The sequence below is a fragment of the Aureobasidium subglaciale genome (genome assembly GCF_000721755.1).
Source record: "Aureobasidium subglaciale EXF-2481 unplaced genomic scaffold scaffold_31, whole genome shotgun sequence".
In the NCBI taxonomy this organism is placed as follows: Eukaryota; Fungi; Ascomycota; class Dothideomycetes; order Dothideales; family Saccotheciaceae; genus Aureobasidium; species Aureobasidium subglaciale.
Window position 1 is genome coordinate 101166 of NW_013566964.1, and position 12650 is coordinate 113815.

The 12650-nt window shown below is 49.9% G+C and overlaps 5 protein-coding genes across 5 annotated transcripts; 3 read left to right on the forward strand and 2 right to left on the reverse strand.

Annotated features, from left to right (window-relative positions):
- Window positions 1–1984: 1984 nt before the first annotated feature.
- Window positions 1985–3161, forward strand: AUEXF2481DRAFT_8692 (uncharacterized protein; the record flags this gene model as incomplete). Its single annotated transcript, XM_013484260.1, has 4 exons — window positions 1985–2403; window positions 2465–2532; window positions 2589–3049; window positions 3111–3161. The coding sequence occupies 4 exons, from the start codon at window positions 1985–1987 to the stop codon at window positions 3159–3161; spliced, it is 999 nt and encodes a 332-aa protein (XP_013339714.1).
- Window positions 3162–5020: 1859 nt separating this feature from the next.
- Window positions 5021–7674, forward strand: AUEXF2481DRAFT_74684 (uncharacterized protein; the record flags this gene model as incomplete). The annotated part of the gene is made up of 1 exon (XM_013484322.1): window positions 5021–7674. The coding sequence occupies exon 1, from the start codon at window positions 5113–5115 to the stop codon at window positions 7672–7674; it is 2562 nt and encodes an 853-aa protein (XP_013339776.1). The 5' UTR covers window positions 5021–5112.
- A 309-nt stretch (window positions 7675–7983) lies between these two features.
- AUEXF2481DRAFT_44263 (uncharacterized protein) lies at window positions 7984–8323 on the reverse strand. The gene has a single exon (XM_013484294.1). The coding sequence runs from the start codon at window positions 8262–8264 to the stop codon at window positions 8082–8084; it is 183 nt and encodes a 60-aa protein (XP_013339748.1). The 5' UTR covers window positions 8265–8323; the 3' UTR covers window positions 7984–8081.
- Window positions 8324–8678: 355 nt separating this feature from the next.
- AUEXF2481DRAFT_33218 (uncharacterized protein) lies at window positions 8679–9266 on the reverse strand (the record flags this gene model as incomplete). Its single annotated transcript, XM_013484282.1, has 1 exon — window positions 8679–9266. The coding sequence occupies one exon, from the start codon at window positions 9264–9266 to the stop codon at window positions 8679–8681; it is 588 nt and encodes a 195-aa protein (XP_013339736.1).
- Window positions 9267–10994: 1728 nt separating this feature from the next.
- AUEXF2481DRAFT_8695 (uncharacterized protein) lies at window positions 10995–11526 on the forward strand (the record flags this gene model as incomplete). Its single annotated transcript, XM_013484261.1, has 2 exons — window positions 10995–11298; window positions 11351–11526. The coding sequence occupies 2 exons, from the start codon at window positions 10995–10997 to the stop codon at window positions 11524–11526; spliced, it is 480 nt and encodes a 159-aa protein (XP_013339715.1).
- Between the last annotated feature and the right edge of the window lie 1124 nt (window positions 11527–12650).

Sequence of the window (12650 nt, forward strand, 5' to 3'; positions counted from 1 at the left end):
CACGTGATAGGACAAGTAGGTTACGGTCATCACCCTACTTCTAAGCGTAAATAGCAGAGTAACTCAAAGTTAAGCTTCGATCAACGACACCGCCGCCCGGCAGGCCAGACGGCAGACGAAGAGCAGGACAACATCAAGCGACGACGTACGGTGGAGAACGGGGCAGTTGACGGGGGCTGAAATTGACCGGTCGCTGGTTGTCGATTTTCGTGGCCTCGCTGGCCGGAGCCTCGATTAAGGCAGCAAACCAAGAATAGTGCACGGCCACCAAGGTGGTAATAAACCAACCCGCCATCACGCCATATATCTGCCGTCTTGAATTTCTGTTCACCGGTTTGACGGTGTCTGTGGCCATCTTCAGGCAGACACGTTTTTTAGACGAGAACGCCAGCGACGCTTGGAGTCTGCTTGATGCGGGGACAAACTTCACAGACCAACACCAAGCCGGAACTACTGGCAGACCCGCCATGTGACAGACGCTAACCGTATAAGGAGGCATTCCGCGAGGCATCTTCGACCAGCCAGATACCTCCCCGACTACAATACATCATAGTCTCAGAGCGCGGCCCGAATCAACCAAGAAATCTCCCAATGCTGTTTGACTACTAACGAAGATTGCCAAGCGGGAGCAGTCAAGGAGTTGAGAACATCGGTGATGGCAAGATCATCAACGCCAACTCGGAAAGCGGCCTGTCGTGCGACACATGTCTGCCGCGATATTGTGCCTGTCCTGGCATGAACAAGTCTTTTACTCGTGATAGGCACGCCGCTGCTTCAGCCGATGATAGCCTCTTGCAACGACAGGAATGCGGCCCGACGGCTTACACCAAACGGCAGAGGGCTGCAACGGTCCAACCGGTCAGAAACCAAGCATCAGCCCCCAGGCATGGATGGACTTGGTGGGACGGAACCCAGCCGATCTCATTCTAGCATAGCTGCATAGGGCGCGAGACCCTGACCCCCGCCATTCGGTTCGACACTGCATTAGCAACTTGAGGCCTGAGCAAGATGAGCCCTTTAATTATCGTTATTCGTTTTGATTGTCGTCTAGCCTAGTCATAGTTCGGCAAGAATTGACCGGTTGTTCCTCATGTGGAAAGAGCCTGAGATTGCCAAACAGATCCTGAGTCGTCGACATTGGTTACTAAGGCAGCTCTATGAGCAGTTGCAGTCATATCGCATATAGAGTTCGAGTACGGTGGCAGCAAGAACCGGACGAGCAGAGGAAGCTTTGTGTGACCAGATCTCGAGCATAGTTGAAGGTTCATTTCTGGGTTCAGACTCACACGCTTGGTACAGCGTGCGCTCTGTTCCCAACTTAGATTCCACTAAGTTCAATGTGGTAGCCGGAGGGCACGCGGCGACTCACCTGAACGCTAAAGGAGAAATCGCGGGTCCCGGCTTCGACATCTGCCCCTCACCTCTACCTTCTTTTTGACAGCCCCAAACTGCGCCAAACCTCTCACTAAACTCAATCCATGACTCAATTGAGGGAAATGGTTGCCAACGTTGCAACAATCTCATCAAGATCTACCCAGTCTCCATCGCGAGACCTAAGACCCGGTCCAGCCGCCTCATCGGGTCTGTGACAGGCATCATGCCAGAAATGAATGCAACCTTGGTCGTGCTGATACCTGCGACTCGCATCGCAAATTTCATTCTGCATCTGAAGATATGTTAGCTTCAAGCACACCCGTGCGCAGTAAATGGAGGGGCAGGGGTCTGTAAGTTCTGTCCTGGAGCCCCGGGCCAATTAGCTCGGTCGATGTCTGGCCATGTGTTGGTGGTTGCGTGCTCCCGCCGTTGCTTGTTGGAAAGCCCACTGCGCCTTGTCAGTGTTTAAAACTGAACCAGCGCTCTAGGTAGTCATCCCGGCGTAGATCACCTCCGCCTAAGACGTCTCATGCCAATGCGGCCTATGAAAGTAGGCCTGCATCCTGTTCCCGCTCTGATTCCCTTTGTCTAGGCACCTCTTATATCCGTCATGAACTCCCCGTACCTGAGCCCATCCTCTTCCTCAGACCCCAGGACAAGAACAGATAGCATCTTCCCCATTCATCTACAAGACTCTGGTGGCATCAAGAAACGAAGCAACTCTCGATCAAGTCGCCCTCAATCATTATCTGCTGCCAACATTGAACGTCATCCCGAGCTACTGCCAGACCATATACCCTCTCGACTCAACAACCTGGGTAGCAACGATTGGACTGCTGCAAAATCATCTCCCCCGCCTCAGCGTACTCAAGCTTCTTTCGGCTTGACATCAGACCATCAACCACTTCAACAAGCTGGTGAATCACTCACATTACCTGGTTTCCGATCCTTGCAAAGCAACCATCCAAGATTCAATTCTGTATCTGGTGGTTCCAAAGATAGTGTCCTTACTACATCCGCAGACATGGCGTAAGTGCCGTCGCAGCAGACGTGATGACCAAAAGAGACAGCCAACTGACTTGGCCTCCAGCTCCCTGAGTTATCTCCCTCCTCCTCACTACGGAAACATGGCATTCCAGGATCCCTCTTTCGACAACAGTAAGTCAGGTGAATCTATTTCGTGTGATTCAAAGTCGCTAACTCTAGTTCCACAGGCTATCAACAGTCCGAATCGAACTCTCATATCCACCCGTCAAGCAACTTTGGTTTTATCTTTGGTACCTCAGCACCATCGCAGCAGAGCATATACGCATCTGGACCTCTACACCTGGAGTCTGCTTACTCTGCAGCTCCCATGGAGCCATCTTTGAACCACGCATCCGAATCCTCATTGAGCCATCTCAACAGAGCAGTCAGCCCATTCCACACATCTACCTACGACAGCCTCGAATATCCGCTTGCGTCCACCACCAACCGTTCGCTGACAAACAGGAGCATATCACACAGTCCACTGTCTCAACACATGGATCCTTTGACACCTCCATTGACAGCAGGATTGGACTCTGCGCAACCACAATTAGCCGGAAGCCCAGGAGCCCAGATCAGCATGGATCGAATTCGATCACCGAGCATCTACGACACACAGTCATACACCTCCTCGTTTGCGACACCAGCCGTACAAGCTTCACAACCCCTTTTTCCCGCCACACAGAGCTACAGCTACCCTTCTTCCCAAGCGATCAACGCGCGCCAGCAAGTTCCTCGAACCAGCACTGACTCTCAAGTGAGAGTGGGAAGCCAGAAACCAAAACCACAGTGCTGGGAACATGGTTGCAACGGACGCGAGTTCTCTACATTCAGTAACCTTTTGCGACACCAACGAGAAAAGTCAGGAACGGCCGCTAAATCATACTGCCCAAAGTGTGGAGCGGAATTCACCCGAACAACAGCTAGAAACGGTCATTTGGCCCACGAAAAGTGTTCAAAGCAACGCAGAACGTCAGAGGCCAAGTAGCGCAGGCGCTATAGCATGGTCCAAACGGCACCACTACCAACCATCGGAGGAGCCGATGTTCAATATGATACCCTTCTTTGCCAATCTATTATTCACGATTATTATTTCTTATCGTTTCTTCATTTGCTGTCAATCTGTAATCACATTGCTCGTATGACCACATGTCATCAATTTTGACTTTTGTCGATATCCCTTGAGTGGTTCCTCGGTCACGAATCTGTATACATAGCTTGTTGCATATATGAGGCGTCCTGTATGTTGATTACGGGCTCGGTTAGCGTCGAAGATCAGGCGTGGAGCTGCCTGTCTCCCGGAACATCCTCATTCGCCTATCGCATGAGGCTTGCTCTTCCAAATAGCATTTGGATGGGGCGCTTTACATGACCGCACAGCATCGAGCAGGCTGCAGACTCTGACACCACACGTGAGTAAATTTGTCTGCACGTCGATCGCTTTCTTACCTGGCCCTGTGCCGCATTTCATTTTCCAGATGCGCACTCTTCGTACCAGACGGTAGCATAATTTCCGTGTAGGCCAATCATGGACAAAGTGCTAGCCTTTCCTTAACCGATGCCTTAGCAATTAACCCGATTGAAGGGAAAAATGCCGTGCCCAGCATTCGTATGTATCACCATGTCATTGGACTCTAGGGTCCCAAAGACCCCCTTCATCGTGCCATGGCATGCAGCCTGATGCAAACGATGAACAACGCAGGCAGCGCTCTATATAAAGCCGTCCAATCGGAACGACTGGGTAGTGTCTTGGCCTCTTTGGGGCACACAAACTGTCTATCACGGTGGAGACAGGCTCTGGTGGCGCAAGCCAGGGGGCTGCCCTTTAAATTTTCCTATCACAGATGGCTTGAACCTTCCGATCAACTTCGCGCTTTCCCCTTTTCTGATAGAACTGCGAGGGCAGGTGGACGCGTCTAGATTGACGTGTTCTCCAATATTTCTTCCGCCCTTGCTCATTCGCTGGAGCCAATGCCACAAAACGGCCTTCGGCCTGTTCGGCCTTTGGACGCCAAGCTTGATTAACCACCTCTCTTAGATGGTTCACCGGTTAATCTAGTGTGCCAGTCAGAGCTCACCGGTGAATCGTGCAAAGAGCAAGCACATGCAATTGCGGACTCATTATCGGGTAAACAAATGACCAATCGAGACCATTTGCCCTTTCCATAATTTTCATCTTCTACGTGACGCGCTTGTGCGGTACGAGATACGCGTGTTTTAAGCGCGTCAAGCGCCGAGTGCCGACCGCCAAGGATTTCGAACGTCGAGTCGTCCTTGCTCTATGACTGTAATGGCACTGGTCTTTGCATAATTGCTTGATGAAGATGGTCTCCGACACCGCCAACACAATGAACGCTCAATTCTAACAACTTCGATATCGTCTCGACATCATCTCTGTATACTGCTCACAGTCGTCTGATATCGCCACCATGCTGCTATCATCAAAATCATCTTCTCAAGCCCGACCTCAAACCACCGATTTGTTATTATTATCGAAACCGACTTCGAAACGAATACCATAAATCTCGCTATACACACAAAGCTGAACTTGAAGCTTGCTTACTTACTCTTACTCCCCATCTGTAGGCTACACAAATCGCAGTTCAAACGGGCGCGCGTCGTTTTCGAAGTCTGCTTGTCTACGTGTTAAGCGATCAAACAGACTCCAGATTCTTAAGAAAGAAAGAGTCATACAAGTCTTATACCAAAATTATGGCGTCGGCATCCATATTCACCTTCGACGAGACTGAGCCGCGAGTATCATCGCCATGGCTCAAGCGGCTCGATTCGCAAAACAGCTCTAGAGCCCCATCAGTCAACCAGAAGTTCGTCGCTGATTCTGAACCTGCTGCATATCTGGATGATGTTGGCCATGTCACCAGACTTGAGGCGGAACCTCAAAAAGGTCCTGTGGAGTACAAACTTCATCTGCTGATTCGACCTCGTCGCAATTATACAAATATGAGCACTGTGACTCGAATATCTGGCTCGAAACACTCCAAGTACAACGGGCCTGCACGTACAGCTTCCGAAACTGTACTGCCAGCGACAAGTGCTTCGCCATCTGTAACGCCGAACTACAGGCAAGACAGATTCGAACACCTGACTACCCAGCTTCTCTGGAGACTTGGACAATCTTGTCCGCATCACTCAAATACATCCACCAGTCTCACTCTGCCACAGTTGCCAGAAAGTACAACCGAATTGCAAGCTCCTCCAAAACCAGAACCTATACATCCTGGTCTTGAGGAGAGTGAGGGGGCACTCTACGAGATTGGTGTCTCTGATGATGGCACGCTTGTTGGGCTCGCTGAGGACGAGATGCAGGACAGCCTCAACAATCTGCGCGCTATGGCCGCCAGTTTGGGTTGCATCGTTGAAGTTCAACGAATGGTGAAGGTCGGAAGTTGTACTTATATGGCACAGGTCCATGACAAACCATCTTCTGTTCTGGTTGAACACACAAGCGACCTCCTTGTTGCAGAAGCGCTAGTAAGACCCAACCTGTCGTCCGGCACAGACAATGTTTGCGCAACTGGGTCAAGTACGGTCACTGAAGAGCTTGTTCCTGAGTCCAGATCTGCAAAGCAGCTCCGGATTACTTTTACGGGAGCGACTATGTCTGGCAAGTCTTCTTTACTGGGCACGCTATCAACAACTACGCTAGACAATGGTAAAGGTTCGAGCCGTCTGAGTATGCTCAAACACCAGCACGAAATCACATCTGGTATCACTAGCTCAGTCACACAAGAGCTGATCGGATATTCTCCGGCGTCAAATGGCGATGTACATGTCATAAATTATGCCACTGAAGGGGTGAGTTCCTGGATCGACATGCACGCAGCCTCAGCCGACGGGCGTTTGGTGTTTGTGGCCGATTCCGCTGGGCATCCAAGATACAGACGGACGACCGTCAGGGGGCTTGTAGGCTGGAAGCCGCATTGGGTATTGCTATGCATCCCTGCTGACGACGAAGTAAGATCTTCGGGCAAAGTCGCGGAGGTTCTGGGACCTGCTGCTGGCGACGTAGATCTCTCTGCTGCACATTTGGATCTCTGTCTGCGTCTTCAACTACCTCTGGTGGTCGTTGTCACAAAACTTGATCTAGCTCAGTTGTCTGTACTTAAGGCAACTCTTGGGAAGCTGCTTTCTACTCTCAAATCTGCTGGCAGGAAGCCTCTGATAATACCAAATCCTCCTGGTACCATATCTGAACAACAACTACAGAGCTTCACCAAGAAAAAGGCCGATGGCATACGTAAGACTATTGACTGTCTACACGATGACCCTTTGTCGGCAGTCCCGATAGTCTTGACAAGCGCTGTTCAGGGTTCGGGCTTTGACAATCTGCATGCGCTGTTGAACGAGCTTCCTATCTCGGAGTTCCAAGAAGAGCCATCGTCCAGTCAGGCCGGTTTGAACTCGCTATTCCATGTTGAAGACATCTACAACAAAGCGCAAGATCCAACCACTATCATTTTGAGTGGCCATCTTGGTAGGGGTACCTTGACTGTGAATCAAGAAGTTTTCTTGGGACCTTGCTCTCTATCAAGCGGTGATGACTCGGAAGACTCGGACACTCAACAGCGGCCTCGACTTTCGCAGACTTTGCCGACATCTCGATCTTTTCCCGGTGCACTTAGACCGTCGAGCAACCTCCATTCGATTAGTAAAGCGTCCGACCATGAGTGGCGCAAAGTCAAGGTTGTAAGTATCAGGAACCTGCGACTTCCTGTTTCCTCGCTTCACGCCGATCAAGCCGGTACCATTGGACTGGAGCTAGTGGATGACAAGACTCTCGACACGTGGGCTACCATCAAAATTCGAAGAGGCATGGTGCTCTGCAATACACCTGCAACTTCGACCAGCACGATTGTCGCACAGTTCAGACGAGACGACCTAGGTACCCTGGCAGTGGGGAGTCAAGTCGTACTCTATCTCGCCAGCGTACGTTCGTCTGCCAGAATCTTGTCTTGTAGGATACCCGAGTTTTCTGAGCTAGCACATGGAGAACCATACTCGGAGATTGTTGAGGAACAAAATGGCTCTCAAGACGGCCAATCTGCTGACAGGGCCGTCGCTGGTGCTGTCACGCATCAGTTTTTGCAGGTCACTTTCCACTTCGAGTCCGCCAAGGAGTACGTCGAAGTAGGCTTGAAGATACTGGTCATGCCTGGAGGAGGCCCAGGCTTATTTGGTGGTACCGAGCGAGGAGAGAAAGGCGCGGCTGGTCTAGAAGGATTTGTTGGAAGAGTTGTTGAGATACTCCGGTAAAAGCTCTAGCACCGCTCATACTCCAGATCCCGCTCGGTAGCATGGCGAGGGTAGCTTCAGAATGTTTTGCTTGCACAGCGGACAAGTGATATGTAACGCTTCAAACCAAGCATCCATACAGCTCTTGTGGAAAACGTGCAAGCACGATAACCCGCAAATTATCTCTCGGTCGCCTATGGGATCAAGACAGATCGTGCAGATTGCATGGCCAATAAAGAGGTCTGGGAACTTGACTTCCCATTCATCTCGCCAGTCTGCAAATTCTCGCACAGCTGCAGCTTTGTAAAGTGATTTGAGGAGCTGATTCTGCTCTTTGTGCAAGGTCTTTGAGTATTTGTGGTCGAGGATACATAAACTGTATCGTATAGTCAGCTTCGTCGTCGTCATGGACTTGTGTGGCAGGGCTTTTACGTGAAGACGAGAATTACGAGTATAGCTTCGCAAATATAAGGAACATATGCACCACTCAGAATACCCTCATCTCGTGCCCATTCCCAGCCAGGAGAGTCATAACTCGTGTTTGAGGGGTCTGGAGCCGTGAGTCCGAGGCCTAAGAGTGGGAGTGGCATATCCTGAGGTCGGGGTGCCATTTCGGTACTTTTGACTTTCGTGACAGCCCTACATCTTCACTAGACAAGAGATATTTGCAGCATCTTATTACAGTTCAAACTTTCGACCGAATGTTATGAGTTTTAATGTCGCGTCACGTACACGCTCGGCCCACACCGCTTGGTGGCTTTTGCTTGGTATGTCTCCTGGTCGTTGCAGGTGCGCACCACGTGAGACGAGAGCCTAGACTATTGGAGGAAAAACGATTGGTCAACGAAACAAATGCCGCAAGATCATCCGAGAGTCATCGTCAGGGGTATAATAGTGTGTTCGTAAGATATTGTTAAGAAAAAAAGTGTTGTGTACAAATCCGTTGATACCATCGTCATCACCCATAACTCCATACCGTGCAAGCCTGTGACCCGTAACCCATAATGTGATGCGTCAATACTGACTCAAGAATCCCAACCGTAGATCTTGAGAACAGGAGGCTCCTTGCGAGGTACAAACTCATCAACACGATCGTCGACCTTTTCGACTTCGGAGAACTTGTACTTGACATCACTGAAGCTGGCAGTTGGGAAGACGTAGAACCACTTTAGCTCCTGTTCTCCAGTATTCTTGATACCGTGCTCAGCATCTCCAGGGATGAATACTGTGCTTCCTCCTGTGACAGCATGAACTGTACCATCGACAGTGACTTCGCCCTTTCCAGAGATAATGTAGTAGATCTCAGACTGAGTATGGCGATGATGAGCCAAGTAACCAGTGTTTGCGGGGCAGCTTGCAATACCAGCAGACATGTCCTGAGAAGCAGTCTTATCGGATGATAGAAGGGTGTGCCATGTCACTTCGCCGCGTGATTTGTCTGAGAATGTCTCTGATTGGTTCTGAGTCGTGTAGCTAGCGTCTAGCACGACGGCCTTCTGAGGCGCCGGCTGTGATGGCTCATGTGTACGCTCCTCTTGTGGAGGCGTGAGAGGTCTTACTTGATGAAGGCGGGGTGATGTAGCGGACTTCTTTCTTGGCAAAACTGACCACATGTTGTATGCTGACTGTGTGGGCTGATCGACTGATTGGTAGATCGAGATGTATGGATTGAAGTCAAGGTAGAAGAATTGGAAAGAAATTCAAGGAAAGATCTATCAAGACTCACTTCAAGGGCGACTACTTGTTATATCGCAGCTTTCGAGTACTGATAGGCGACATTTTGGGAGGAGCCGATTGCCCGATTCGGAAGCTTGACCCCGCGGGGTTGTCACATGCCTATCTTCCAGTGAACACTTCCCCAAATCAACAATCCGGTCCATAAAGTCTACGGGTCTGCCACCCCGAGTTCAAATCAGCAGTAGAAGTTGGCGACGCAGTTTTGCAGAAGTTTGTCGAAGTAAATACGGAATCCTCGTGACCCGATCCGAAGTTGTTCCGCAATCTGGTGATGTCTGGCTTTGGTCACGCCACAAAGTCCGATTACAAAACAGCATCTTCATGATCGCTCCAATCATCGTCTGGACACGATCGCTGCGCTTGCTTACGATTTCGTCAGTCTCATGATGTTTTTTTGTGACAAGGGTGTCTTCGGATAGCCCTGACAAGGTAGGTCGAGGTATATACGCTCGCACGCTAGAGCATGTCCATGGGCTACTCAGCAAGATCCCATCTGTGCCACACCAAAGACAAACAACAACTATTATCCAGATGTCAGCAAAAGCCTCAGACATGACTACCACCGCAACACACGTACTCAACCTTTTTCCACACGCTTCAGAAGTCACACCAGAAGGTACCTTATCCTCGACAGACGCTCAGAGTCATCGCTGACGTGCAACAACAGAGTCGGCAATGTACGAACAGGAAGTGAGACTGGAGATGGACCGCCGGGGAAATTTTCACGGCAACCATGGTAATGATGTCTGCTGTCAACGACGTCAATCAGTACCAGAGGTGGAAGAGGAAGAGTTCCAGCGGCGCCTACAATGGGCCAAGCAAATGATCATCCAGAACCCTTCGCTTTGCGCCAGGTCCTGTCAATTACCTGGTCTGGAAGAGGAATTACAATGAGTCACTGGTTCCTCGCATATCTCTTTTGTACCATGTGCAGATCGAGGCAGATTTCATCGCGTGGGATTGTAATGGTGTCGCGGGCATCAGTTCAAAGACGTAGTTCTTCAAAAGAGTATGATATCGAGCTCAAGGCTGCTTCTGGACTAGAAACTCGAAATGGAATACCAATAGTCAACGAACACGCTTCGGTCGTTGTACGCGAAATCCTCTAAAGCGGTCAACGCTTCTAAATCAGGACATGTTATTACCCAAGTCACCGGATATACACGAAGCTAAGATCGGATGATTGTCGCATTCTACACTAGGAAGCGATCGCTCTACCGCCATCTCGGTCGAGAATTGCATTGACGAGCAGTCCAAACAAAAGCCACAGCTACGGGATGTAAGGCTGAAAGGCCGGAAACAGATTTATAGGGGGGCAAAGATCGCGTGATGCAGACATGCCGTAGTGTTGCGATTTTTGCTGGGCGTCAGGTGAGGTTAGAATAGGCGCCCGGGTGAAGCTGAATGTCTCCTGTCCACGAAAACATCATACGGACGCAATCGGTATACGGATCCATTCCACGAGCAATATCACCTGTATAAAGCTCAATCTCTTGTTCTATGATGTATTTGTGTCTACCAACCATCATCCAAAACATCTTCAAAGACTCAAGCACACATACACAATATCCAATCTCAAGAAGACGGCCATCATTATACATCAAATGTCGAACTGGGACCAACTCTACGATCTGGAACCTCTGCTCCTTACTCCACCCACAGAAGAAACCTCAAAACAACATTCATACATCACTTGTAAACCCTACAAACGATACGACTCAGACGTTTCCTCCATCAGCAGTGCCGAAGGTATCAATGACTTCGACAGCCCTACCTGGTGGGACATCCTCGATCATGAAGAGGAGGCAATCCAACGCTACAAGAAGTTCTTGCGCGACCAGTTGCGTAAGGAACAGAGTCATACAGTCGAGAAGGTCAAGCCAGAGGACACCGTGACGAGGGTAGAAGGTAAATTGGCAGTCCGAATATCAATTTGAACATTTACTGATGAACATGTTAGTGGCGAGAAAATCGGCATCAGATCCAAAGGCAGTCACGCTACCGGAGAGGAGCAAGGAGAACACAGATCACACCCATATTGTGGAAGTGATGCAAGACTCACACGATCTGGCTGGACCAGTCGAGTTTTGTTTCTGGTCCCTGAACGGACAACCTTGCCAGTGTGGGAAATGTTAGATCAGCACATGTTTTGCCTGGAAGACTAAAGCCAGCACGTGTCTAGGTAACTAGGTGACTCGGTCTCGTCACATGGAATGACAGGTGGTGATAGGTTCCGGCACTGGTTAGGCAGGCATAAAGAGCGATAAGTAATTTGTAATCATATTGAGGATGCCCAATCCGAGCTCAGGCCGTTCCGATGATCACATAGATAAACACGAGTGTTACGTAAATGATCAAGAAAGACAAGACTGCTGTATGTCCTTCTCTAGAGATCTGAGTATGAGATACCCACAAGACCAGGGTCATCCTGAAGGCAGCCCGACTTGGTCAATTGGCTCTGAGCAAGTCAGCCTTGACACGCGACAACTACGTCAATGTCGAAGTGCCGATCGCTACACCTTATACATGGAACGGACGGCATGTTGCTTGGCGCCAAAGATCTAGTGGGTCGCGGTGCCTCACACAACCAGAGGTTTTCTAATATCGGGCCAAAATGGTAACGAAGATTGAAATGAAGAAGGCGATATCAGCCAGCCTGTTTCTCCAGCTTGACGTACTCGGCGCGTGCTTTTTACGGCTAAACATACAAACAGAATCGCTGATTATCATCCAAAAATGCACCTTCTGAAACTCGCTCGGTTCTGTCTCCAATCTCATGATAATCCCTCGCTGTTCCCAAACACCAATAGAAGCAAACGTTGTTCTCATAAAAGTCGTGTGGTCGTAAGAGGCGTCATCATTGTCATTGATGTACACCATGTTTTGTTGAGCGTAAATCTTGGTGATGATGCTCTACTCGTCGTCGATGGCGGATGATTCCTCGGACAGAGACTCTCTAGACCATCGGCGCTTGATGTCGTCGAAGCCCTCCACGGACTCTCGTCGAGAGGATCCGCAGGGGATGGTGTGTCGTGTGCTCGAGTGTCTTTCTTGGCTGTCGTTGCGTGTGCTTTTTGCGCTTTGAGGCATGGCAGGAGTCGCTGATGTTTCAGGTGACCAGTCCTTATATGAGTCTGAAAAAGAGTCCTCAAGTATCGAGCTGGATCTTCTTTCGTCCATGAACTCTGGGGCGAAGCGAACGTGTCTGCGGAGTGTGTTAGTCGCGATCAAAATGACGTTAGCGTGGGAGAGACTGACTT

Excerpts from the sequence above, each read along its gene's own strand:
- AUEXF2481DRAFT_44263 (XM_013484294.1), bottom strand. The coding sequence starts at position 8,264 with ATGGCACCCCGACCTCAGGATATGCCACTCCCACTCTTAGGCCTCGGA.